A 23,198-nucleotide genomic window follows, 5' to 3' on the forward strand; every position below is an offset into this window, starting at 1 on the left:
AGATTTGTTGGAGAGATCAAAAGCTTTCCGTTCAGTTCAGTTCAGTCGCTCAGTCGTGTCCAACTCTTTGTGACCCCATGAATCGCAGCACGCCAGGCCTCCCTGTCCATCACCAACTCCCAGAGTTCACTCAGATTCACATCCATCGAGTCAGTGATGCCATCCAGCCAACTCATCCTCTGTCGTCCCCTTCTCCTCCTGCCCCCAATCCCTCCCAGCATCAGAGTCTTTTCCAATGAGTCAACTCTTCACATGAGGTGGCCAAAGTACTGGAGTTTCAGCTTTAGCATCATTCCTTCCAAAGAAATCCCAAGGCTGATCTCCTTCAGAATGGACTAGTTGGGTCTCCTTGCAGTCCAAGGGACTCTCAAGAGTCTTCTCCAACACCACAGTTCAAAAGATTTACAGATAAGCAAAACTAAAAGAGCTCAGAACCATAAAACCAGTTTTACAAGAAATGTTAAAGGGACTTTTCTAAGCTAGAAAGAAAAGGCTACAACTAGAAACATGAAAATTACAAAAGGAAAAAGCTCATCAATAAAGGCAAATATACCGTAAAGGTAGTAAGTCAACCTTGTGCAAAGTTAGTAGGAAGGTTAAAAGACAAAACTATTAAACTAATCTAAATCCACCATAAACAGTTAAGGGATAACAAAACAAAAAGATGTAAAATATGCAAAACAGCATGCATGAGGGGAGGAGAATAAAAACACAGGGTTATTAAAATGCATTTGAAATGAAGAGATGTGTAACTTAGAATAATCATGTATTCATATATAGATTGCTATATATAAACCTTATAGTAATCACAAATCAAACGTCTATAAGAGATACACACACAAGAGAAAGGAATCCAAACATAACACTAAAGATAGTTGTCAAATCACAAAGGAAGAGAACAAAAGAAGAGAGGAATTTTTTTTCCTCAAAAAATTAAAAATAGAACTGCCATATGACCAGGAAGTCTGGAGTATATATGTGAAGAAAACCGAAACATTAATTTGAAAAGATACATGCATGTGTATCCCACTGTTCATAGCAGTATTATTTATAAAAGCCAAGATATGGAAGGAACCTAAGTGTCCATTTATAGATGAATGGATAAAGAAGATTGTGGTATATATATACAGTGGAATACCACTCAGCCATAAAAAGAATGGAATTTTGACATTTGCATCAACATGGATGGATCCGGAGGGCATTATGCTAAGTGAAATAAGTCAAAGAAATACAAATACTGAACAATACCACTTATATGTGGAATCTAAAAAACCCCACAAAACTCTGACTATAACAAAAAAGAAACAGACTCACAGATACAGAGAAAAAATTAGTGGTTATCAGTGGGAAGACGGAAGGGGGAAGGGGCAAGGTAGAGGTAAGGGAATTAATAGCTACAAACTACTGTGTATAAAATAGATAAGGTACAAGGATATATTGTACAGCACAGGGAACAGGGAATATAGCCAATATTTTATAATAAATTTAAATGGCATATAATCTATAAACATTTGCAATCACTATATTGTACATGTGAAACTAATATAATATTTTAAATCAATTATGCTCTGATTATAAAAAAGATTTACTGTGTGCTTCCATATACACAGCATTGTGGAAAGTGCACATACAAAGAAGAGGGTCTTTACTCTGAAAAGCCTCCAGTCTAGTATAGGACCAGGTACCCCAGTAACTGCTGTATACAGTAAGGATGTGATGTGCAGAAAGGACTGATTAAGTGGCTTTGAAATTGAGGCAAGAAAAGGAAAGAAGGGGATTTCAGTCAAGAGAGCAACATGTTCAGATGCCTGTGAATTGATGGGAAGATCTTATTCATTCAAGCCTGAAATGTAGATGTCGTTTTAAATGTCTTAGGGTGGCGCTAGTGGTAAAGAACCTGCCTGCCAATGCAGGAGACGTAAGACACGTGGGTTCAATCCCTGGGTCAGGAAGATCCCCTGGAGGAGGGCCTGGCAACCCACTCCAGTGTTCTTGCCTGGGAAATCCCACGGATAGAGCAGCCTGGTGGGCTACAGTCCGTGGGGTCGCAAAGAGTCGGACGCGACGGAGCGCACGCACGTGGGTGCCTGCATCCCTCTTCTCCTGTTCAGTCCATATCCAACCAGTCATGAATCTTGCTGACTCACTTCCTGATTGCTGAATTCCTTTAAGTTTAAGAGGTACCATTGTAAGACTGGATTGGAAGATTGCATTGTTATTATTTTTAAAATAAGACACAAGTCGATCTCATCACATTATTAGTATAATGATATCCGATGTCTTAGACTAGAGGAAAAATTCTATTTCTTGACTCTTCAGCCTCTACTCTGTCCCTAGTGGGGATCATCCACTAGAGATGGGGATCACCTCCGTTTAAGGCCTTATAGTCTCTCACCAGAACTATCACAGTGACTTAAGAACCAATCGTCTTTTCCCACAGTTGTCCTTTTCAAATCCACGTTGCACTGTTAATTGAGCTGTTAAATGATTTGTCTGATCACTGATATTAACCTGCTTGAAATCCTTGTCCTTCACCCTCCAGGGCTGTGCCCTTGATCAGCGGGTCCTCAGTTATTTCTCCACCTCATTTCCTTTCTACCTTGGGCTCTGGGCCTGGTGATCCTGAATTTCTTGCTTCATAACCCTTCTCCCTGAAAACCACACTATTGCATGTTTCCTTGCATTTGCTCACGCTGTGCCCTCTACTATAAGATAAAGCTCTCCTCCCCCTCCCCTCCCTCATCACTGCCTATACAACACTGTAAGGACTCAGCTCGGGCATCAGTTACCTGGGTCTCCAGGATGGGGATCAAGGATCCCATCTCTGACAGTTATAGGGTGCAGTCCCTATCACATTTCACTGAAATGACCCATGCATGTTCCCGTCTCGTACCAGACTGCAGTCTTTTCAAGGACAGGAAGTATGCTTTATTAATACTTGCATTTCTGTTGCTTACCCCAGAATCTAGCATAGAATAAGCACTTGGCAGGTGTTTTGTTGAACTGAGCTGAGTGGGGACTTAGGAAGGCAACACAGCAGAGATTGAACATGTGACCTTAGTTTCATAAGCATTAGTGCCAAGCAATAAAGCCCACTGCCCAAAGACTGGCATAAACTGGCCCTGGTGGGCATTAGGGTAAAAATGTAGCTGGAATCAGCATTCTCCAATGTGGGTGACCCAGATAGGCCTGTGGTTGAAGAGTCATCTGTCCTGGATAGTATGAGCTAGTGGCTATTTTTGTTGCAGCTTCTCCTGGGGGGGAATATCTTCAGAATACCTTTCTTGGATGTCCCAGGTAGAATTGCCAAGACTGTGATTTGAGGTCATTAGAAGATATATTGGGATGATTCTTGCAAATGGATGACATCTGCCAAGTTAATTTTGTTTCTTTAATCTTAGAAAATTCTCATAGCTAAAAGCCCCCCATCTTACATCACCCAACCAGAAGACCCAGATACTGTCTTGCTTTTAGCAAATGCCACCTTGACATGGGAGCAAGAAACCAGCAGGAAAAGTGGCCTAAAGAATGTGCAGAACCAGAAAAAGCATTTTCTCAAGAAACAGAGGCCAGAGGCATACAATTTGAGTCCATCAGCTCAGGGAGCCCCTGATGAGGAGGAGCAACATGAAAGCCCCAAATCAGTTCTACACGATATAAGCTTTGTGGTGAGAAAGGTGGGTATGTGTTCCAAAGGTGTGGCCTGAATATGATTCAGTTTGAGCAGGAGGTGGTGGTGGGATGTCTCCATTTCTCCCCAAATTTTAAAGCTAGTAAATCAACCATGGGCTTCTCTCTCCAAGCCGAGAGAATACCATGGTCTTAGTGATTGTTTGTGCTGATCTTCAAATTACGGAGGAGTTGACAACCAGTTCCAGTGTTGAACAGACACTCCATTTCAGGTGGCTAGACTCAAACTGACTAGCCTTCATAAATCTTTTCAGATTTGTTCTTAATTTCACATTGGAGTCCTATGATAGATTATAATAGCTGACAATTATGAGCAATTTCTATTTACCAGGCATGAAATGAACTCATTTAACCACCCCAATGACCCTATGAGATGGGTATATAGCCACCCCACTTGATGACTGAGGAACCAGAGGCACAGCAGGTTAAATACTTTGTTCAACTCACACAGCTCGAAAGTGGCAGAAGAGGGCTTCACACCCTGGGCGCCTGGCCCCACAGTCTGCACTTAACCATTATGAGACACTGCTCTTGTAAAAAAAACAAAATGAGAGCAATAAGCAGCCCAGCAACAGAAGCCAGCCAGAGCCTGCTGCCTGCCCCCGTCGGGATTGCGGGTGGGGTAGAGTGTTTAGAGAAGCTCTGCATTTGGGGAATGTCTGACCTTCTCCTGAGTGTGGTTTTCTTGCCCTGGGAACTCAGCAGCCGTGCTCCCCGGATGGCAGTGTTGATTTTGTTGCAAAGGGCTCAGCATTAATCTTGTGCCTAATATTTTAATCTCCCCTCTTGTTGACTCACCTTTTCCCCATGTGAGCACTATAGCGGGAGAGGTTCTTATGTGTTATGCGACGCTAAGCTCAATAGCTGGTGTAGAGTGGTACTTCTTGTAGTCAACAAGGCTGTCTGCACACATTCATTGGAAATGCTATTTGGTTGGCTGAGTGCAATCGAGCTTGGCTCTCAGCTAAGTCCTGCTGTGTGCAGCCCACTTGCTTGCTCATCACTTTCCCCCACCTATGACGCACAGCACCCAGATTACTTCAACCATGCCTTCAGAGTTGCTCCTAAGAGGCCTCAGTGAGCTGCTCTTGGGTTGTGAAGAAGCTGCCTCTGATCTCTGCACTTGCTTTCCTCCTTTTCAGTACATTGGTTGCTCCTGACTCATCATCAATGACACGGTCAATGTTTTGTGAAGTAAGGTGAAGTTCAAAGGGGCAGCACACTGTCCTGGGGCTTTGGGCTCTGCCTCTCCAGCCTAGTGGACCTGGGCTCCAGTCCCTGACACTGGTCAGCTGTGTACCTGAACATACTCTCTAACCTCTTGAAGTCAGCTTCTTTACCTGCTCCATGGGTATTTTAACAATCGTACTGGCTTCCCAAGGTGGGGGTGAGGTCAGAAAGACATCACACACAAATGCTACGTCCCCGTGGGTGAGCTATGGTTGTTGCCTTTTTCCTCCAATAATCATGTCCAGCTTAAGTGCTGCCCATAAGTGTCCTAAGTTCAAGACATCCATGTTTTCCCAAATTCAGTTCCAAGATTCTATTAGACTGTAGCCTCTTCAAGGTCAGGGCCCATATCTTCTACACAGCTGTGACCTCACACTGGGCCCAGTGCCTGGCACAGAATAGATTCCCAGTAATGTTTTCTGTATGAACGAATGAATAATCAGAAACTCAGGGATGAGGCCTCATGGATTTCTTGCTGAAAACAAGGATGAATCTAGGCTGAAACAAGGCTCAGACCTGGCTGCAGGTAGTAGACAGGACTCAACGAAAAGCCAAATGCCTAGGCTGGCTGGATCCATCCTTATGTTTCTTTGTCTCAAAGTCTCCTTAATGCCCCCTTTCCTTGTAGTTCTTTTAGTGGAATTAAGATGATCAGTTTTATTTATGTGCAGCTCCGATGACTACAAGGCATCTGCCCTGAGCACTGTTTTATCGCCAGTGCCTACTGCTGTGCCTGGTGTTCCGTGAAGACTTACCCAAGGGATGAGTATGGACAGGCAGCAACCCTCGTGTGCTGGGGTAGCAGGCCAGCAAGAGGCCCTTCTGATCTAGCTCAGGTGGAAAAGGAGTCATATTTGGTCCCATGCTGGGCATTTTTGTTCCGAGGGATTGCTGCAGGTCTTTTTTAAAAAATAATTTTATTTATTCATTTTTATGGCTGTGCTGGGTCTTTGATGCTGTGCAGGCTTTTCTCTAGTTCAGGAGAGCAGGGGCTACTCTTCGTTGCAGGGCAAAGGCTGCGCGTTGCAGTGGCTTCTCTCGTTGCAGAGCGTGGGTGTTAGGCTGTGCAGGCTTGGTGGTTGCAGCATGTTGTCTGAGTAGTTGCGGTTCCTGGGCTCTGGAGCGCAGGCTCATTAGTTGTGGCACATGGGCTTAGCTGTGCCTGTGGGACCTTCCCAGATCAGGGACTGAACCCGTGTCTCCTGCATTGGTAGGCAGATTCTTTACCACTGAGCCGCCAGGGAAGCCCTGGGAGCAGGTCTTAAGGAGAATGTTTCAGACGTTGCAACCACAGCTTTGCAATAGCTGCTTGAACTCGAGTGGGTCTGTGCCAACCTCAGAGTCTCTGCGTGGACTCCTCCTCTGCCAGCAGCGGCTCCCTGCTGATAGCTACACAGCTCACCCCCCTCACCTCCCCCGGGTCTTACTCAGACATCACCAGTAGCAGGTACTATCACTGACCCATCTGTGTGTCCTGGCCACCTTCCAATGGCCAGATCAGCATCTGTGTGCCTGGGCGCCCTCCCCACCATGCTCAATGAGCCAAGACATCAACAGTTGAGGGAACAGCTCTCAAACACTGGCTGCGGGATATTTATCCTGATTCCTTCAACCAGTGGGAGGATAAAGACTCAGTTTCTGCGATTCCTTGAGTTTCTCAGCAGCATTGAGCTTCATTTGCCTCCTGTGGAAGCTGACCCAACAGCACACCCGTGATGGGCCACCTTCCTTCTCCTGTACTATCCCCCTCCCCGCAACCCCCCCCCCCCGCCTCCCTGCACCTTCCCAGTGAGCTACCGTCACTCAATTCCTTGCTTTGGGTCCTCTTTCTGGGAGAACTCAAGCTAAGATATCCACCTTCCCGGTAAGGCCTCTGCCCCCATTTCCTGCCTGCTTTATTTGTTTCCATAGCAAGCATCTGTCCTACTTCATATTTTATTCAATTATCTTGTTTGCTGTCTGCCCAACTAAAGCATAAGCTCCATTAGGGTAGACCCAGACTGGACTGTTGTGGTCTTTGCTATACTGTGCTGTTGCTGGGATTCAGAACAGCACCCGGCATAAAGCAGGCTTTAACAACCATTTACTAGTTGAATTAATAAATCTGCTGCTGCTGCTGCTGCTAAGTCACTTCAATCATGTCCAACTCTGTGTGACCCCATAGACGGCAGCCCACCAGGCTCCCCTGTCCCTGGGATTCTCCAGGCAAGAACACTGGATTGGGTTGCCATTTCCTTCTCCAATGCATGAAAGTGAAAGTGAAGTCGCTCAGTCGTGTCCAACCCTCAGTGACCCCATGGACTGCAGCCTTCCAGGCTCTTCCGTCCATGGGATTTTCCAGGCAGGAGTACTGGAGTGGGGTGCCATTGCCTTCTCCGTATATAAATCTGCAGCCATAGAAAAATCCATGAACCCAACATGCTGGAACAACATAACTGCTCAGTAATTTCGGACTGAGATGTTATGGTGGGTGGGTGCTTTAAGAGGACTTTTAGAACGCTCCCAGGCCTCTGCACTTCAAGGCTGCCCCTGTACCTCTGGGCTGTGCAGCCTTTAGCGTCCATTGAACTTGCTTTCCTGGAGTCTGGGCACAGGACAGCTCTCAGATTCAGGGCCTGTGTGTCCCAGACCAGCACAGGCTGTTCCGCATCAGTACTTACGCATGATTTCTAGAAGTCCTCCGGGCACTCTGCTGGGCTGTGCAGGGGAGGCACTCAATTAGGGCTGAGGTTCCAGCATCCTCCCAGGCTGTGTATCAGGGCTGGGGTGTGAAGCTGCGGCTGCCACCTCACAGAGCCAGCAGTGACCCGTTGGTCCCTGCCTGGCCTGGCCAGCACAATTTGCGGATGACCGTCTAAGAGCTGGGAGACTGACTGTCTTTTCTGTTTTTCTGATAGGGGAAGATCTTGGGCATCTGCGGGAATGTCGGGAGTGGGAAGAGCTCCCTTATCGCAGCTCTGCTAGGACAGGTAAGCTGCGTGCGCAGTGCTGTGACGGTGGAGTGGTTCCCCGCCTGCTTTGTTCGGGGCCCTGGCCTCAGCCCCACTGGATGCTGTCCTCAGAGTTAACAGTGAGTCCCAGGCAGTCGATGCGCTTGGCCTGTGGGGCCGGACCTTCCACACTCTCTCTGCTTTGCTCGCTGAGTTAAGCAGTGAGAGATTTCTTGCCTGGAGCTCCATCTTGGTCAAAGGGAGAGACGGGTCATTAAACCCACGGTTTTCTCATGACATGCTTGGCCTGCGCCGATTAGAAAGGCCAGCCAGGCGGCTTGGCGGGGAAGCACCCGAGGACCTGCAAGTCATCGGAACTTTAGATCCACCTCCATTTCCCCAGCGTCTGCCCAGAGCAGGTGCCGGTCCTTGGAGGAGGGGCTGAGTGAATGCATGAACCAAAGCACACCTCGTGGTAGGAATGGGGGGTGGGACTCTTGTCCCTTGTCTGCTATTTCTAGCTGCGTGACCCCAGGTAAACAGCCAAGCCTTTCACTGTATCCACAGTAAGTGAACCGTTCACAGTTACCAAGGCTTCCGAAGTGAATGAGAAACATTCAGGGAAAAATATTAAGTCCCTTTCCCCCTCACTCTATGCTCCAAAAGAGCTTGGGACCTGCGACTGCCTTTGCCTGCAGCAGAGACAGGGGAATGCCAGGCTCAGAAGAGCCTCTCCAAACAGGGTGACTTCTGCCAGCCTCAGTTGCCTCGCTTGTAGGAAGAGTGACAGCTCCTTCCCTGCTTGAAGGCAGAGGTAGGGGCTGAGGCAGGTGAGCTGCTCAGCCCCTTGTGCTCTGGGATTTGGCATGTGTCTCTGTGACAACCCTAGAGCCGGCAGGTGCATGACAGGTGACTCAACCTAATTCTCCTCCTGGAATCCTTTCCACGAAATCCTGTAAGAGATGAACCAGCCTCTACTCAGATACCTCCAGTGATGGGGGACTCATGACCTCACCCTGATCCCTCTTTGGAGAGTTTTGAGGTGTGTGGGAGTGAAATCTCCCTCCTTCTAACTTCTGCTCTTGCCCTGCTCCTTTGGAACATCCCAGAGAAAACAGAATCCAGCTGCCATGTGACAGGTGCATGGTGTCCACAGCAGCCACACAGCCTGTGTTCTCCAGCATGCAGGGGCTGTCTCTGCTCCTTCTGGAACATTCCCACCTGGCCTCTCAAACGTGTTTGAGTGCCTCAGTCAGCACAGCTGGGCTTTGTGTGTGGCGAGACATCCTGTCACCCTCCATGCCTTCAGAATTTGTGCTCATGGAATAAGCAAGTGGCAAAGGTCCAACGGGGCTTCCCTGGTGGCTCAGTGGTAAAGAATCCACTTGCATTGCAGGAGCCGCAGGAGATGTGGGTTCAATCCCTGGGTAGGGAAGATCCTACCCAGGGACTGAGATGGGCATGGTGACCCACTCCAGTATTCTGGGCTGGATAATCCCATGGACAGAGAAGCCTGGTGGGCTACAGTCCATAGGTTCGCAAAGACTCAGACACGACTGAAACACACACTCATGCACACACTCATGCACACACGCAAAAGTGCAACAGGGCCCCGAGGAGAAGACAGTGAGGCCTGGCTCCTGAGGGTTCTCTGGTGTTGTTGCTTCAGATGCAGTTACAAGAAGGGATTGTGGCCGTCAACGGGACTCTGGCCTATGTTTCCCAGCAAGCATGGATCTTTCATGGAAATGTGAGAGAAAACATATTATTTGGAGAAAAGTATGATCACCGAAGGTAATATTAACTTTGAAAGTGTGAAGTACTTTTGTGTTAGGTACACTCTGCTACAGAGGCTGATGTCATTGGTAATGATAGCTAAGTGGGTTTCTTTAATGAGTCCTGATTAAACATTCATCATATGTGGAAGAGTGTTGGTTTTTTTCTTCCTGATCCCAGAGTTCAAGAGAGGTGCCTTCTGCAGACCTGAGATCACACTCCCAGAAATGAATGGAATCAGCGCTCCATCCCAATGCAGAGTAGCATATGTTCTGAGGTTTTCTGTAGCAGTGCATATGGTGTCTGACTGCAGAAAGAGGAATCTGACAATTTTGCTTTAGGCCAAGTGACAGGAACTTTCCTTGAAACTCTGTGCAGCAGGTATGCAATTAATCAACCCTGAAACTATTAACTGACACCAGAGCGGTCCGGGATATGTTGCTCTTGATGTCCTCAACATGAAAGGAATGAAAACAAAATTCATAATTTTTGAATCCATGGATAGGGCCATTATATTTAAGCTCGGGAAACACATTCTTAAGGTTCTTTGCCAAGTTTGATCTGTTGCCACGTACAGTCTTTTATTAGAGTCCCATAACCAACCGTTTAGGAGGACTCTGGCATCATATCCCCATTTAACAGAAGAGACTAAGGCCCAGAGAGGAGAGCTGACCTGCCAAAGAGAGTTGACTCTGTCAAACTCCATTCCTGCTGGCTGGCATTGGCCGGCATATGGGTTCTCAGCAGGAGAGATGTTACCTCCCCTCCTCGTCCCTGGTCATGACATCCTGCTGTCAAGAGGCTCCGTCAGGGAGTCCTTAGCACTGGCCACACTGTTCTTCCCAGCATCTCCTGGCCTGCCTTTTCCTGTGCCTACTCCCAGCCCTGTCTGGAACGGCTTGTCTCCGCAGAGGCAGACTAGAGGAAGGGATTCTTGTCTTTATCTCTTAGGGCATCAGAATGCAAGTATTTACCAAATGCCCGCAAGACACAGGACTGTGCGTGACCAGGGGGGCCACTGGGGTGGCTCAGACGTGTCTTTGGCCTTCAAGCGCTCAAGTCTGGAATGCGTGGTAGGAGACTCACAGAAGTGACAATGGGCCAAGGAGGAGTATGCCAAGGGCAGGAGGCTGCCAGACTGTTCAGAGGCAGCAGAGACCACAAGAGGAAAGAGAGGGTGGCACTTGAATTGGGCCTTGAAGGATGGACTGAGCACCCTTTGTGTGTGGCATCTCTAGCAGAGGTTTTGCTCTTGGGATGGATATTGAGACTCTCAGGACCAAGGGAAGCAGGAGGGTAGGAGGAAGTTTAAGATGGGAGTGGAGGTGGCAAGATGAAGATGTCCTGAGCAGCCTGAGTCTCATAGTCAAAGACTGGCCAAGGTGATAACATTAGTTGTAACTACTGCTGATGGAGAATTTGAGCATCAGACAGCGTTCCCGCTTCTCCCAACCCAATGAGTTATTAACCTAATGTACAGAGTGGAGAGTGAGGATCAGGGAGGCATAGTCAAGGTTCAAGGTTACCCAGCTAGATTCAAACCCAGGTTGTTCTGATTCCAAAGCTAATGGTCTCAGCCACTAGGCGTAGCAGCCCTGAAGCTGACACATGGGCGCAATGCTCAGGGCATCAGATGCTTCCAGAACCTGGTGCAGACCTGTGATCTGCCTGCTCACTGTCTGCTGGTGCCCCCCACATGCATCTTCTTGGCCATCAGTGGTCTTGCATCCTCTGGGCAATCTCCTCCAGCGACCTCAGCCTTCACTGGTGACTCCCTGCTCCGACCCCCATGAGTAATTTTCCCTTCAGAGGTCTTGTATGCACTGATTTCATCTTTCTCAAATGGTAGGAAGCCTGTGAGGGAAGGGACCGGGACCCTCCCGAGTCAACTGTGCGTCAGATAGGTGGGAAGAAGTCAAGAGGGAGATGCCCTTGGACATCAAAGATCAAGCAACCAGCCACCTCCTTGCCTGCCCATGACACCAGTGTGCCTTTTGAGCCACCCTGGGCTGCATGGACGTGGGGTCTTTCTCACTGTACTGACCTCGAGCTTTGCTCCCACAGGTATCAGCACGCAGTTCGCGTCTGTGCCCTCCAGGAGGACCTGAGCAGCCTTCCTTATGGAGACCTGACCGAGGTGAGTAGAACCCAGAGCTCAGCCCCACAGCAGTGCATAGCAGCCCAGATGCCAGGTCCACTGGGCTGAAGCTCTGCAGGCTCTGGTTCCATCATATCCAGGTGGCCCAGAGGACCGAAGGGTCCCAGGAGATGTGGGGAAAGTCAGGCTCTACCATCCTGTATTCTCCACCTGGGTCCTTTCCTGGGAGATATCACAATGGGTGTGACACCAGCTCCACTTGGGTTTGGCTTTGCCTGGCCACTCCTGGGGTCACTTCCAGTTTGTCTGGCATCTCAGGGATGGTTTCTGGCAACAGCTGCTTCCCCTCCTCCCAGGCTGGCTTGTCCTCCAAAGACAGAGGCTGGGGGTACAGCACTGTGGCTGGATGCTCACAGGCCCCTTCCTGCTTTGCAGCCCCACTCGCCCAGGAGTGTAAGGGTCATCTCCAAATATCTCCCCTGAAGGGTGTTCATGTAAAGGGCCGGGGCTGAGCCTGCCAACTCAGGTGGCTGAGGGAAGCCCCCAGGCCACCTTCTGTCTCCCCATCCCAGGGGGCCCTCCGCGCAGTCTTCCGATCTGCCAGGAGCCCAGAGAAGGAAGGCACCTGCGAAAGGCCTGTTCAGAGCCCACGTCACTCTGCTGGTGCCGCAACGTGCCTGCCTTAGGGGAAGGGCCGCCACCGCCCGCGTCTGCTTTCACCCACCCCTGCGTGCTTGCCTAGCTGCGCCCTCCCTCCCAGGGTCTAGACCTCTGCTCCTGCCGATTACCTCCATTCGAGATCCCACTCCAAATCCATCCCCTTGAGAAGACTTCCCTGAGTCCCAGAGTCTAAAGTAATATGCCCCAGAGTACTCCGTTTATGCTTCTCAGTCGGCACCTGTTAAAATCTCCCTTGTGCTATTACTATGTGAACTAAAACTGCCCACCCCTGCTAAGATGTGAGCTCCCGGGAGAGAGGGGACTCTTCTTGTCTGACTTACGTGTCCGGCCCTAGTGCTCAGTCCAATACCTGGCTGAAGTCCTGGAGGCTCGCTTTTGGGTCAGTCGGATAGAATCACCTCAAGCAGGCAACCTAGGCTTTTCACCTTTTCAACAAATGTTTGCTGAGCATCTGTTCTGGTCCAGGCGTGGTGCCAGGCCTTAGGAATATAATGGTGAACAAACCAAACACATCTCTTTTCTTCACAGAGCTTAGAGTTGCCTAGGGGGAGTGAAAAGTTGACCCACATGTGGACAAATAGAGATACCCCGTGCTTGACCCTCTGCTCCCATCCACTTCTCTCCCCTGTTCACGTGTCCACTGTCTTTCCTGCTCCACAATGAGAGATTCCTGCTCAACAATGCCCTCTGGTGCTACTGGTCAAGATGAAGCTCTCTCTATGGGGTTGTACTGGGGTGGTGGTGTTGTGAGCCAGGTACCCCTCACGCAACACTGGAAGGAGCATTTCCCTAGTTGCCACTGCCCACCAGGCTTCCTGCAGAAGTGGAGCCTCCCACTGCCCAGGGTACCTGGTGTGGCCAGGGTGTTCCTGGAAGGGGGTGGAGGAATTGGACCATAGTGATGAGCGGTCTGCTGAAGAGTCTCCAGGAAGCTCCTGGTCCCCAAGGACTGCGGGATGGGAGATGGGGCCTGATGATGGACTGTAGTATTACCCTTGTCCACAGATTGGGGAGCGGGGCCTCAACCTCTCTGGGGGGCAGAGGCAGAGGATCAGCCTGGCCCGTGCCATCTACTCAAATCATGAGATCTACCTGCTGGACGACCCGCTGTCGGCCGTGGATGCCCACGTGGGGAAGCACGTCTTTGAGGAGTGTATTAAGAAGGCGCTCAGGGGGAAGACGGTTGTCCTGGTGACCCACCAGCTGCAGGTGACTGGGACCAGCAGGACTCATGAGACCATGAAACGAGTGTGGCATCTGATGCTCGCAAAGACTCCTCTTCTGCCTGAACCTGCAGTCCTCACCTGGACCAGGTCAGGGAAGGGGCAGGGGACACTGTGATGGTCCCCAGCCATCCAGGCTTGCGTGGAGCCCTGCCCAGTCCTCTCTGGGCTTGGCCTCCTTTAACCCTACCTTTGGGCTCAGTGGAGCCAAGACCATCCATCAGAGGGAAATTCTCCAGGAATACCTGACCCCTACCTGCGGGGTCGACACGGGGCACCTCCTCCAGCTCTGGATCACTGATGGTGGGTAGGTGGGAAGCCAGGTAGGAACAGCCTTCTCCTCCATCAGGGGCTGGGCGGGCCTGAGGCCAGGGGTCGGAGGTGCCAGGAGATGATGAACGCTTGATCAGGATTCAGATGCCCCTTGTATCACTCCCTAGGGGAAAGGGGCTGGAGACTAGGACTTCAGGGCTGAGGCAAGAAACTTCTCCCCACTCAGAGCCACTCTCAGGCTTAGGAACATGAATATTGCCCAGGAAAGGGTCTGACTGAACTCTCTGAATAAGCTTGGGAATTTGGCAAAGTGGCGACAGTACTTACTGTGTCAGCCCCACGGAAAGGGTTCAGGACCCCTCTCCACCCCGAGATAAGTTAGGTTGGTCCTGGCTTGTCTACAGTGAGTAGGTAAGTGAGTCCCCAGGGGTGTGCTGTGCGTCTGTGTGTGTATGTGTGTGTGTGTGTTGCTGGAGGAGAGAGCCCTCAGCATTGGATTGTAATGAGAAGTCAGTTGGAGCAGCAGCAGCAGAAGTCCTATCTTCTGACTCGGGGGAAATGTTAGGAGTAAGAGATGGGACTCCCCGCCTTTGCAAGGGTAAGACAAGCTGGGGGAGGGCTCTGAGCTGACAGCATGTGAAGTTGCCATTGTTACTGGATGCTGTAGCCAGCATCTTTAGGCTCCTGTCAGTGGCCAAAAGGTCTAGCTGAAGAAGGCCGGGTTTTCAAGGATCAGGCTTTGCCCCGACCTCTGCCTCTCTAGCCGAGGGTTAGAGGTCTCAGAAGAAGCACCGAGCATCTGCATTTAGCGTATGGAGTTTACCCGAGTGGTGTCCATCACCTCTAGGAAGCATGGCTGGGCGGGTGAGATAAGAGCTCCTTGTTCCTCTGCTAGGCAGAGGCAGGGTGTGGACAAGCCCCCGTGAGGTGACTCAGAACAGGCTCTCGCCCAGCCCGGGAGCTAAATGTGGTGACCACAGCTCTGCCCCGTGAGGCTCCAGTCCCTGGAGACCACGGGCAGTGGAAAGGGCTATCCTCCTGGAGGGTCCGACGGATGTGGGTCAGAGCTGTCTTTGCAGGAGTCCTCAAGGGGCGCAACGTGACCTTGGCCCTGGCCCAGTCTCTGAACCTTGCTCACCAGCAGAATGACCTCAGACTAGATCCCAGGAAGCTCAGTCTCCTCAGAGACTCTATTTTTCACCAAGGTCATTTCATCTTACTTTTTGCGTGTTGAAAATACAGGCAGCCACTAGATGGCGCTGGAGTCTCAATCCGGTTATCCTTTACGGGAAGGAGGGGCTCAGAGGCGGACCTGAAGCCCCCTGGGCTTTTCCAGAACATTTCTCCGGCTACTTTCACTCGGGGGTCCACAGGCAATCTGGATGCTTTTGGGTGCTCAGACTGGACAATTTGCTCTTCTGAAACTTGAGGAAACAAATGAAATGAGCCCAACAGCCGACTGCTGACATGCAACCCAGGGCTAGATTTTGTGTTTGGAGAACAAAGCTGCACAGATCACTCTCCGTCTCACTGGAGAGAGCTGGGAGCTCACTGGCCAGAGGGGCTTCACCAGGAGCGTGAGGGGCTGGGATGTGTGCTCTTACATCTGTGCCTTAGTTTCCCCATCTGGGAAATGGGCTGATAATCATGCTGCCTGCTTTCTTGATTGGATTGTGGGAGACAGAGAGGAGATGAGATCAGGCTTTGAAAATTAGAAGATGCTGTGCAAAGATGAGAAGAGACTTTCTGTCAGAAAGTGTCTCAACTGGATATTAAGACCCAGCTGTTCCTCCTTGGGCTGTCTGGGAAAGTGGGCATGGAACCAGGCAGTTAGTCCAAAGAAGCCAGAAAGGCTGGAGCTGTCCAAGACCAAGAAAAACTAGTCATTTGGCTTCTTCCCCACAAACCCCAACAGATGCAGAGTGACCAAATGTAGCTACTTCTTTTAGAGTTTCAATCAAGAGCATCAAGTGAACCCTTGTGTGAACCCCAAAGTACAAGGGAAGACTCTCACCTTAATTGCAAAGCCCTGTTCAGGCTGAACTATCTTAGATATCATAGCATCTTGTCCACCTCTAAGAGGGTCTTCCTGCCCCTAGATGGGCTGATCCTGTGGGGAGAGCTTAGTCTCATTCCAAAATGAAAGGAAAGTTCTCTTAGCAGCTCTTTGATCTCAGACATGATATAGAAATGAAAGAAACTCAAATTAGAAAAACAGAAGTGCTTTGGATAAAATGTAGGATGCTATCATTAAGGGTATAGATAAGGCTGGTGTAAACTCCTCAAGGCAGGTAATGTGGCCTGGAGGCCAGGGACTGTGCCAGGGGCTGCATCTCCTGGGCTGGATAAGGATGGCGAGGAAGGATTGTAGTGTTACAACAGAGGGGAGCCATCGCTGAGGTCGTACCTCCCTTCTCCACCAAATCATGGCTTCAGTGACCTTGTTAATTTCATACTCCAAGTTCCCGTGATCAGATTTCTTAACAAGGGGGCTCATATAGGGAGCAATAGCAGAGGAAGTTTCAATGTGCTTCACAGTGACAGTAAAGGCCCCCTTTGCTCTCATGAGACACATAGGCACTAAGTCAGTGTTTCTCAACTGGGGGCCACTTTATCTGCTAGTGGACATTGGGCAATGTCTGGAAAACACTTTTACTTGTCACAACCTGGGAGTGGGGGGTGCTCCTAACATCTAGTGGATAGGAGCCAGAGAGGCTGCTAAATATCCTGCAATGCACAGGTCAGCCCCCACCTCACCCCCAACTAAGAATTATCTGGCCCTCAATATCAGTGTTGCCAATATCGGGAACCCCTGGATCACATGAGCCCAGGACGCTACTGGATAGGAGTCCAGCACCATGCTCTTCTCTCTCTTCCAAGACAGAAGCTCACTGTCGATTGCCTTAATATCCCTGCAGTTCTTAGAGTCTTGTGATGAAGTCATCTTGTTGGAAGACGGGGAGATTTGTGAAAAGGGAACCCACAAGGAGTTAATGGAGGAGAGGGGACGCTACGCAAAACTGATTCATAATCTCCGTGGGCTGCAATTCAAGGTAAGTCTCTCCTTACTTGGGTGCAAGAGACTGGGTGCCTCCCCTCATAATTTCTGGCCTGAAGTTCTGTCATTTCGTTTTCAGAGGAATTTCATTTTGTCTCTAGGATCCTGAGCACATGTACGAGGCAGCGGTGGTGGAATCCCTGAAAGAGAGCCCTGCTGAGAGAAATGCAGACGCTGGTACAATCAGAGTTCCCGTCACACCTCTCTTATCACTCATGGCTCGTGAGTGGACACAGATCTTTCTTTATTTCTCACCCTAGTTTTGGCTCCAGGAGATGAGAAACGTGAAGGAAAAGAATCTGAAACAGAATCAGAATTTGTAGACATAAAAGGTATTTACTGGTCATTCCCTCGGTTACATACTCTTAAGTATTTGTTGGGCATCTACCGTTTGGGATAGAGAAGTGCAGGCATGCTGTCCTTTGTGGGCAGCTGGAATTGTATGGTTTACTGTAGTGTGAGCCTTGGGGTTCAACTCCCTCAGTTTTAATTCTGGCTCAACCACTTATTAGTTTTAGGACTTTGAAGCAAGATGCTTGGCCATGCTGAACCTTAGTTTCTTAATCCATAAAACGGGGGAGATAAGAGTACCAACTTCATAGATTCTTGCAAAGATTACAAGAGAAACTCTACATAGAATGACTAGCACAGTGCCTGACATATAGTTATTATTGTTATTAGTTGTTGTTGTTATTGTTATTTGGAAAGATCAAAACAATGCAGAGAGATTATGTGCATAATCAAAACAATGCACACACAGGAGATGAGATGTTTCCCAGTTTTTATGCTGAGTGTTGAGAAAGAATTGTATAGCAGAGAAGAGATCGAGGTGGAATAAGGGTATTCATTCTTCCCACAAATAAGGACTCAGCATTCTACTGTATGCCAGTCACTAAGCTAGACTGCCCCTGTCTTCAGGATCTTTGGGTCTGGTGGGGGCCGTAGGTAAAAGGATAATCATGGGCAGATGTGATCAAGGAATAGGGAGCTGAAGTGGGAGCAAGAAATCAGGAAGGGAGGGCATCCCAGAAGAGGTGGCCTTTGAACTGGTCCTTTAAGCATATGTAGGAGTTTGCCCAGGACACTCTGGTGAAAAGGTGGGGAAAGCAGGGGGATTTGGGGTCGAGGGTAACGAGTAATTCCAGGAATGCAGAGAGAAGAGATGTGGGAGATAAACCCGGCAAGGACCAGGCTGGTCAAACTCCGTCTCCTTCTTAGACTCTCCTGCCTTTCATCCCTTCATCCATCCGGCATTTGTTGAGCACCTGCTCTATACCCTGCCCCTCGAAGGGCACTGGGAAGACAGGAATCGAAACGCACCTTCCTAAACATGCCCACAGCGAGGCCCTTCAATAATGTGTGGCTGAAAAAAAAAACCTTAGTATATTTCATCACATTTAAGATGCCATCTATTTTAGGAGCAGCGTCATTTTATGTACCACTAAGAAAAGTCTCTGCCAATTAAATGATATGGCATGCTACCGAACGGGGCACATCCTGATTTCAGAGATGTTAAAATGTGGGCAAAAATGTGAGTCTTCACATCGATGGAAGTTGGCACCATTAATGGTGCTTGTGACAAACGCATGCCCATTTGGACAATGTATTTTTATCGCTCTGGAGGCGGCCAAGGCTGAAGTGGGGCCCTGGTAGTCTCTTCCATGCTTTCCTAGGAAAGCTCCAGGCTACTAAGGATTTGGGGTCTTGTGGGGAGAGTAAACCTGCTCCTCTTCTCCTCCTCACCCGCCCCCCCTTCTCTGGAGAGGAAAGGGAAGGTGTGAAGCTAAATGCTCTGAGAGCTGTAGGAATGCAAGTATTGAGGGTGGCACAGCCCGCAAAGGTACGCAGTGTCAGCAGCAGAGCTGACTGGGTTGGGACTGCAAGGGGGCCCGACAGGTCCTTTAACGTTCCAGGATGCTGTTCATTAGGCTCTGCTGACCCATCAAGGCCACCCCTGCATGCTGCAGTCCCACAGGGAGACACGATGATGAGCAAAAGTCAGGCTGAACATTTTGAAGAAGCCCCAGGCAGAGGGGATAATGGCAGCTCTGTTCACAGAGGCACCTTTGAGATGCGAGCTCTCTTTGCCCGGGCAGGGTACCAAGAGCCCTGCGCAGGAGGATCCCCTTGTCAGGCTCCAATCATCTCTGTTTACAAGAGCCAGGTATAAGCATAGGATGCTGCTTTGGAGCCGACATTCTCATACCTCTCATGCTGGAGAGGGGAGAGACGTGCATTCACTCCTGGCTGCTGGGAGCTCATGCTTGCACCTCTGGACGTTGCTCCAGTGGGAGCTTTGTGGTCCTTTGCCCTTACACTTTGGAAAATGGAAAGGACTTGGAGCAGCCACGTGGTGGGATCTAGGGACCCACCTGGGAGGATGCCCTGGTTTCTTCTCATGGTGTGATCTCCGTGGTGGAGGCCTTCTTGTTGGCCCTGTAGTAGATGGCGTGGGTACCCTCAGGACTTCTGCACCACCCAGCCCAACTCCCAGCTGGCATTTTACACCTGCAGCCCTTTGCCTGGAGCTCTCTGAGAACTGCCAGCCACAGGTCAAACCTGAAGTTTGGGGAAATTAACCCCTTGCGGGGAGCCCTCACCCGATGCCAATGGGAGTTGGTGTAGAAACATCCCAGGTCTCACTGATCATGCGAAAAACCTCTGAGGTGTAGTTATGCCCCAGTCTGAGAGTTCTCTGTGCTGAGATAAGCTACCATTGCCCATGGAAGTGGGTAGGGAGGGGGAGCAGGGAGCACTACCTTGATGAGACACTTTTTACTGTTGACTTCCTTTCCCTGTACCCTCTAGCTCCAGAGTAAACTGCATGTGTTCACATCCTCTTCTTAGGATCTGCTTCTGTAGAGCTAGACAAAGACAACCCTTGTTTCCCCAGAGCTGAGCACATCAGTTCAATCACTCAGTCGTGTCCGACTCTTTGTGACCTCATGGACTGCAGTACTCTGAGCACATCAGTTCAGTTCAGTTCAGTCGCTCAGTCGTGTCCAACTCTTTGCAACCCCATGAATCGCAGCACGCCAGGCCTCCCTGTCCATCACCGACTCCTGGAGTTCACTCAGATTCACATCCATCGAGTCAGTGATGCCATCCAGCCATCTCATCCTCTGTCGTCCCCTTCTCCTCCTGCCCCCAATCCCTCCCAGCATCAGGGTCTTTTCCAATGAGTCAGCTCTTCTCATGAGGTGGCCAAAGTACTGGAGTTTCAGCTTTAGCATCATTCCTTCCAAAGAAATCCCAGGGCTGATCTCCTTCAGAATGGACTGGTTGGATCTCCTTGCAGTCCAAGGGACTCTCAAGAGTCTTCTCCAACACCACACTTCAAAAGCATCAATTCTTCGGTGCTCAGCCTTCTTCACAGTCCAACTCTCACATCCATACATGACCACAGGAAAAACCATAGCCTTGACTAGACGGACCTTAGTCGGCAAAGTAATGTCTCTGCTTTTCAATATGCTATCTAGGTTGGTCATAACTTTTCTTCCAAGGAGTAAGCGTCTTTTAATTTCATGGCTGCAGTCACCATCTGCACATAGTAGTTGCTTAATAAATATGTTTCAGGAGACTGAAAGCCCCCTGCCTCACTAGGCTGTCATGAGGACCAACCAGGATAAAATGAGCAGAAGTGTGTTGGGAATTTCAAAGTATAGGGCCAGTGGAAGGAAGGATGACAGCCGGCCTTAGTGGTGGGGGTGGAGAGGTGGGCGGGAGGGGGCCACCCCACTGGGGGTGTCACAGGACTTGTGTTTGTCTCCACAGTTCCTCCGCACCAGCTCATCCAGACCGAGTCCCCCCGGGAAGGAACTGTGACCTGGAAAACGTATCACACGTACATTAAGGCTTCTGGAGGTTTGGTAGAAAACAACGGGTTTCTTGATTTAATTTGCATTAAAAATTCTTTCTTAAACTGTTGGGTTCATGTTTTATGATTCCTCTAACAATTGCTCTCTTTATGCTAGGGTCGTTTATCAGTGCTTTTATTTTTTTCCCCCTTATAATCCAAAGTCTGCTAAAGCAGCCTTTTAAATGGAATCATCCTTTATCTCCATTAAAGCTGCCAGACACTATTTATTGAAACTGAATGAGCAGCAGCGTGACCTGGCTGTGGTGCGTGTGTAACCTTGCACTCTAATCTCTGAGTGCAGTGCCATCCCCCCGTTGCCTGCCTTCAGGGCGAGAATCACTGCCCTGTGCGAAAGATCCCTATAGTTCCATTTCTTGTCACCGTCCAGCAAGACCGGGTTTTTTAAAATTTGTTTGTTTTCAAAACATTGAGTCACTTCTATTACAGTGAATAGTGGTGTTTTTTCCTTTTTAAACATGTTGACATTTGGATCCATTTTCCAACCAGGTGGAATAGATGTCCCCATTGGGGTTTCTGGGACCTAATGCTCAGAGTTGTCACGTCAGCCTAGAAAGTGGTTCCCAGGGTGGAAGCCCTTTCCCTATAGGCTTCAATTCTCCCCGCCAGGATTGGACCCCGAGGAAGAGGAGCCCACCGCTGCCGCGCGGCCTCTGCAACCCCTGGCCCTGTCTCTTCCCCTGCAGGGTACTTGCTCTCTCTCTTCGTGGTGTCCCTCTTCCTCTTGATGATCGGCAGCTCTGCCTTCAGCAGCTGGTGGCTGGGTGTCTGGTTAGACAAGGGCTCACAGGTGAGTTCCCTTTTGGCTCTGGCAAATGTTGAGTCAGTTGCTAACAGAGAGTCTGAACACAATGAGCCTCCCACAGCCCCCGCCAGAAGACCGAGGTCGGTGGCTTACAACAACGCAACTTGACTCCCACAATCCCCTTTGATCTTTCAAGACAAGCAGGGCATCTGAATTTGTATGTGCCACTTTCGAATTTTAAAGGATTGGCTAAAAAGCTTGTGCCGGGCAAATGCAGCCTGTCTGGAGTCACGCACAGGCAGGATAGGGTCAGTTTTTTGCAGCCTCTGTCGTAAGGGACCTCCGAGGAGAATCTGGGAGGGACTTGGGAAGCCTAATGCAGATTTCCATCTTCTTGTCTTGAAGAGAAACTGACATCTCATCACGGACACTATCTGATGTTAGTGGCTTCCACTTGGCTTGGCTTCCCAAAGTCCCTCTAAAGGAAGAGGACATGCGGAAGCCAGCCTGGATCTGCTGCAGGGCCCCTGCAGGCCTCTCCCTGCCTCCCTAACTTGCATCCAGGCCAGGCCCCTCTTGAGGACTGAGAAGTCTACTCTCCCTCAGGCCTGCTCAAAACTCTCCCAGCTTTTGGCCCATGGTTTCAAAGCTTTCCTGGAGCCCCTAGGAAATGCTGTGAGGTTGCCTCCCCATCCTCCAAGATTACATTTTGGTATAGTGCTGTTGCTATGACAACCAAAGTGGGGAGGCCTTGGGAAGACACAGGCAGAGGAGAGGATGGGATTGCTCTCCTGGAGTTCAGCACAGCTCCCTGAGACCAGTCTCAGGGGGATGGCCTGCACTTTGCAGAAAGAGAGGCACCTCTGGAACATTCCCCCAGATGCTCCTGAAGAGCCCTTTTCTTGGAGAGCCCAGGGTGTTAGTCAGAGTGAAGCCTCCCCAGTAGGCCAGTGCTAGGCTAACTGGGCAGCAGCCATGACGGCCTACCCACGTGCTGGCTCCACCCCCAGACACCGTGGACACAGCCCACAGCATAGTAAAGCCTCCTCTTCAAGCTGGTCCTTTGGTCGATTAGCTCCCCAAGGATGCTCGTGCTTTTATCGATGTGCATCCATCAGCTACCACCTCTGGTTTACATTTCCTCTAGGGCTGTAATCAGCAAAATGGCATTTAGAAGGAAGATGCTTGTTTGCGCCCCAAAGGCAGTCTTGACTTTTAGCACACAGCTCTGAAAAGAATGAAACTGCCAATTTCTCAGGAGGAGGAGATGGCCTCTCCCCAGAAATGGAGGCACAAACGTGTTTTCCTGGGGCACGATGGAGCCAAGTGGGGTCACTTTGGATCCTCCCAGAGTCTTCGGTTCATCAGACTCCCTCCTACCCCCTGGAGACTCCAGGGCAGTGAGCCAGTGCCCTCCTAGGTGCACCCCCAGAAAAGGAAAGAAAGCGGGCCCAGGGGCTGACCCCTCCTACAGAGATGCTCCTGAGTCTCCCCAAAGGCCCGGTGGCGTCTGCCTTCAGGTCCCTGATTCCCTGACCTGTCTGCGCCGCCTGAGGGCTGCACAGCCAGCCTGTGGAATCCATATGTTGTTGCTTCTGTGACTTTCCTGGCCTAGCA

General features: G+C 49.9%; 2 protein-coding genes across 2 annotated transcripts in view; both read left to right on the forward strand.

The window, feature by feature from the left end:
- Positions 1-9,648, forward strand: part of LOC120872910 (ATP-binding cassette sub-family C member 12-like) — a 28,389-nt gene extending 18,741 nt beyond the window's left edge. Inside the window, exons 9-11 of the mRNA XM_040253595.1 lie at positions 3,402-3,677; positions 7,818-7,889; positions 9,520-9,648. Of these exons, the coding sequence (XP_040109529.1) occupies positions 3,402-3,677; positions 7,818-7,889; positions 9,520-9,648 (477 nt within the window). The remainder of the gene's footprint in view (positions 1-3,401; positions 3,678-7,817; positions 7,890-9,519) is intronic.
- Positions 9,649-11,243: 1,595 nt separating this feature from the next.
- The window catches only part of LOC120873328 (ATP-binding cassette sub-family C member 12-like), a 31,324-nt gene continuing 19,369 nt past the window's right edge, over positions 11,244-23,198 (forward strand). Inside the window, exons 1-8 of the mRNA XM_040254128.1 lie at positions 11,244-11,275; positions 11,691-11,763; positions 13,411-13,653; positions 16,820-16,954; positions 17,061-17,136; positions 17,232-17,291; positions 20,734-20,823; positions 21,523-21,626. Coding sequence (XP_040110062.1) covers positions 11,244-11,275; positions 11,691-11,763; positions 13,411-13,653; positions 16,820-16,954; positions 17,061-17,136; positions 17,232-17,291; positions 20,734-20,823; positions 21,523-21,626 — 813 coding nt within the window. The remainder of the gene's footprint in view (positions 11,276-11,690; positions 11,764-13,410; positions 13,654-16,819; positions 16,955-17,060; positions 17,137-17,231; positions 17,292-20,733; positions 20,824-21,522; positions 21,627-23,198) is intronic.

Source organism: Oryx dammah, unplaced genomic scaffold, assembly GCF_014754425.2.
Source record: "Oryx dammah isolate SB20612 unplaced genomic scaffold, SCBI_Odam_1.1 HiC_scaffold_13, whole genome shotgun sequence".
Taxonomy (NCBI): domain Eukaryota; kingdom Metazoa; phylum Chordata; class Mammalia; order Artiodactyla; family Bovidae; genus Oryx; species Oryx dammah.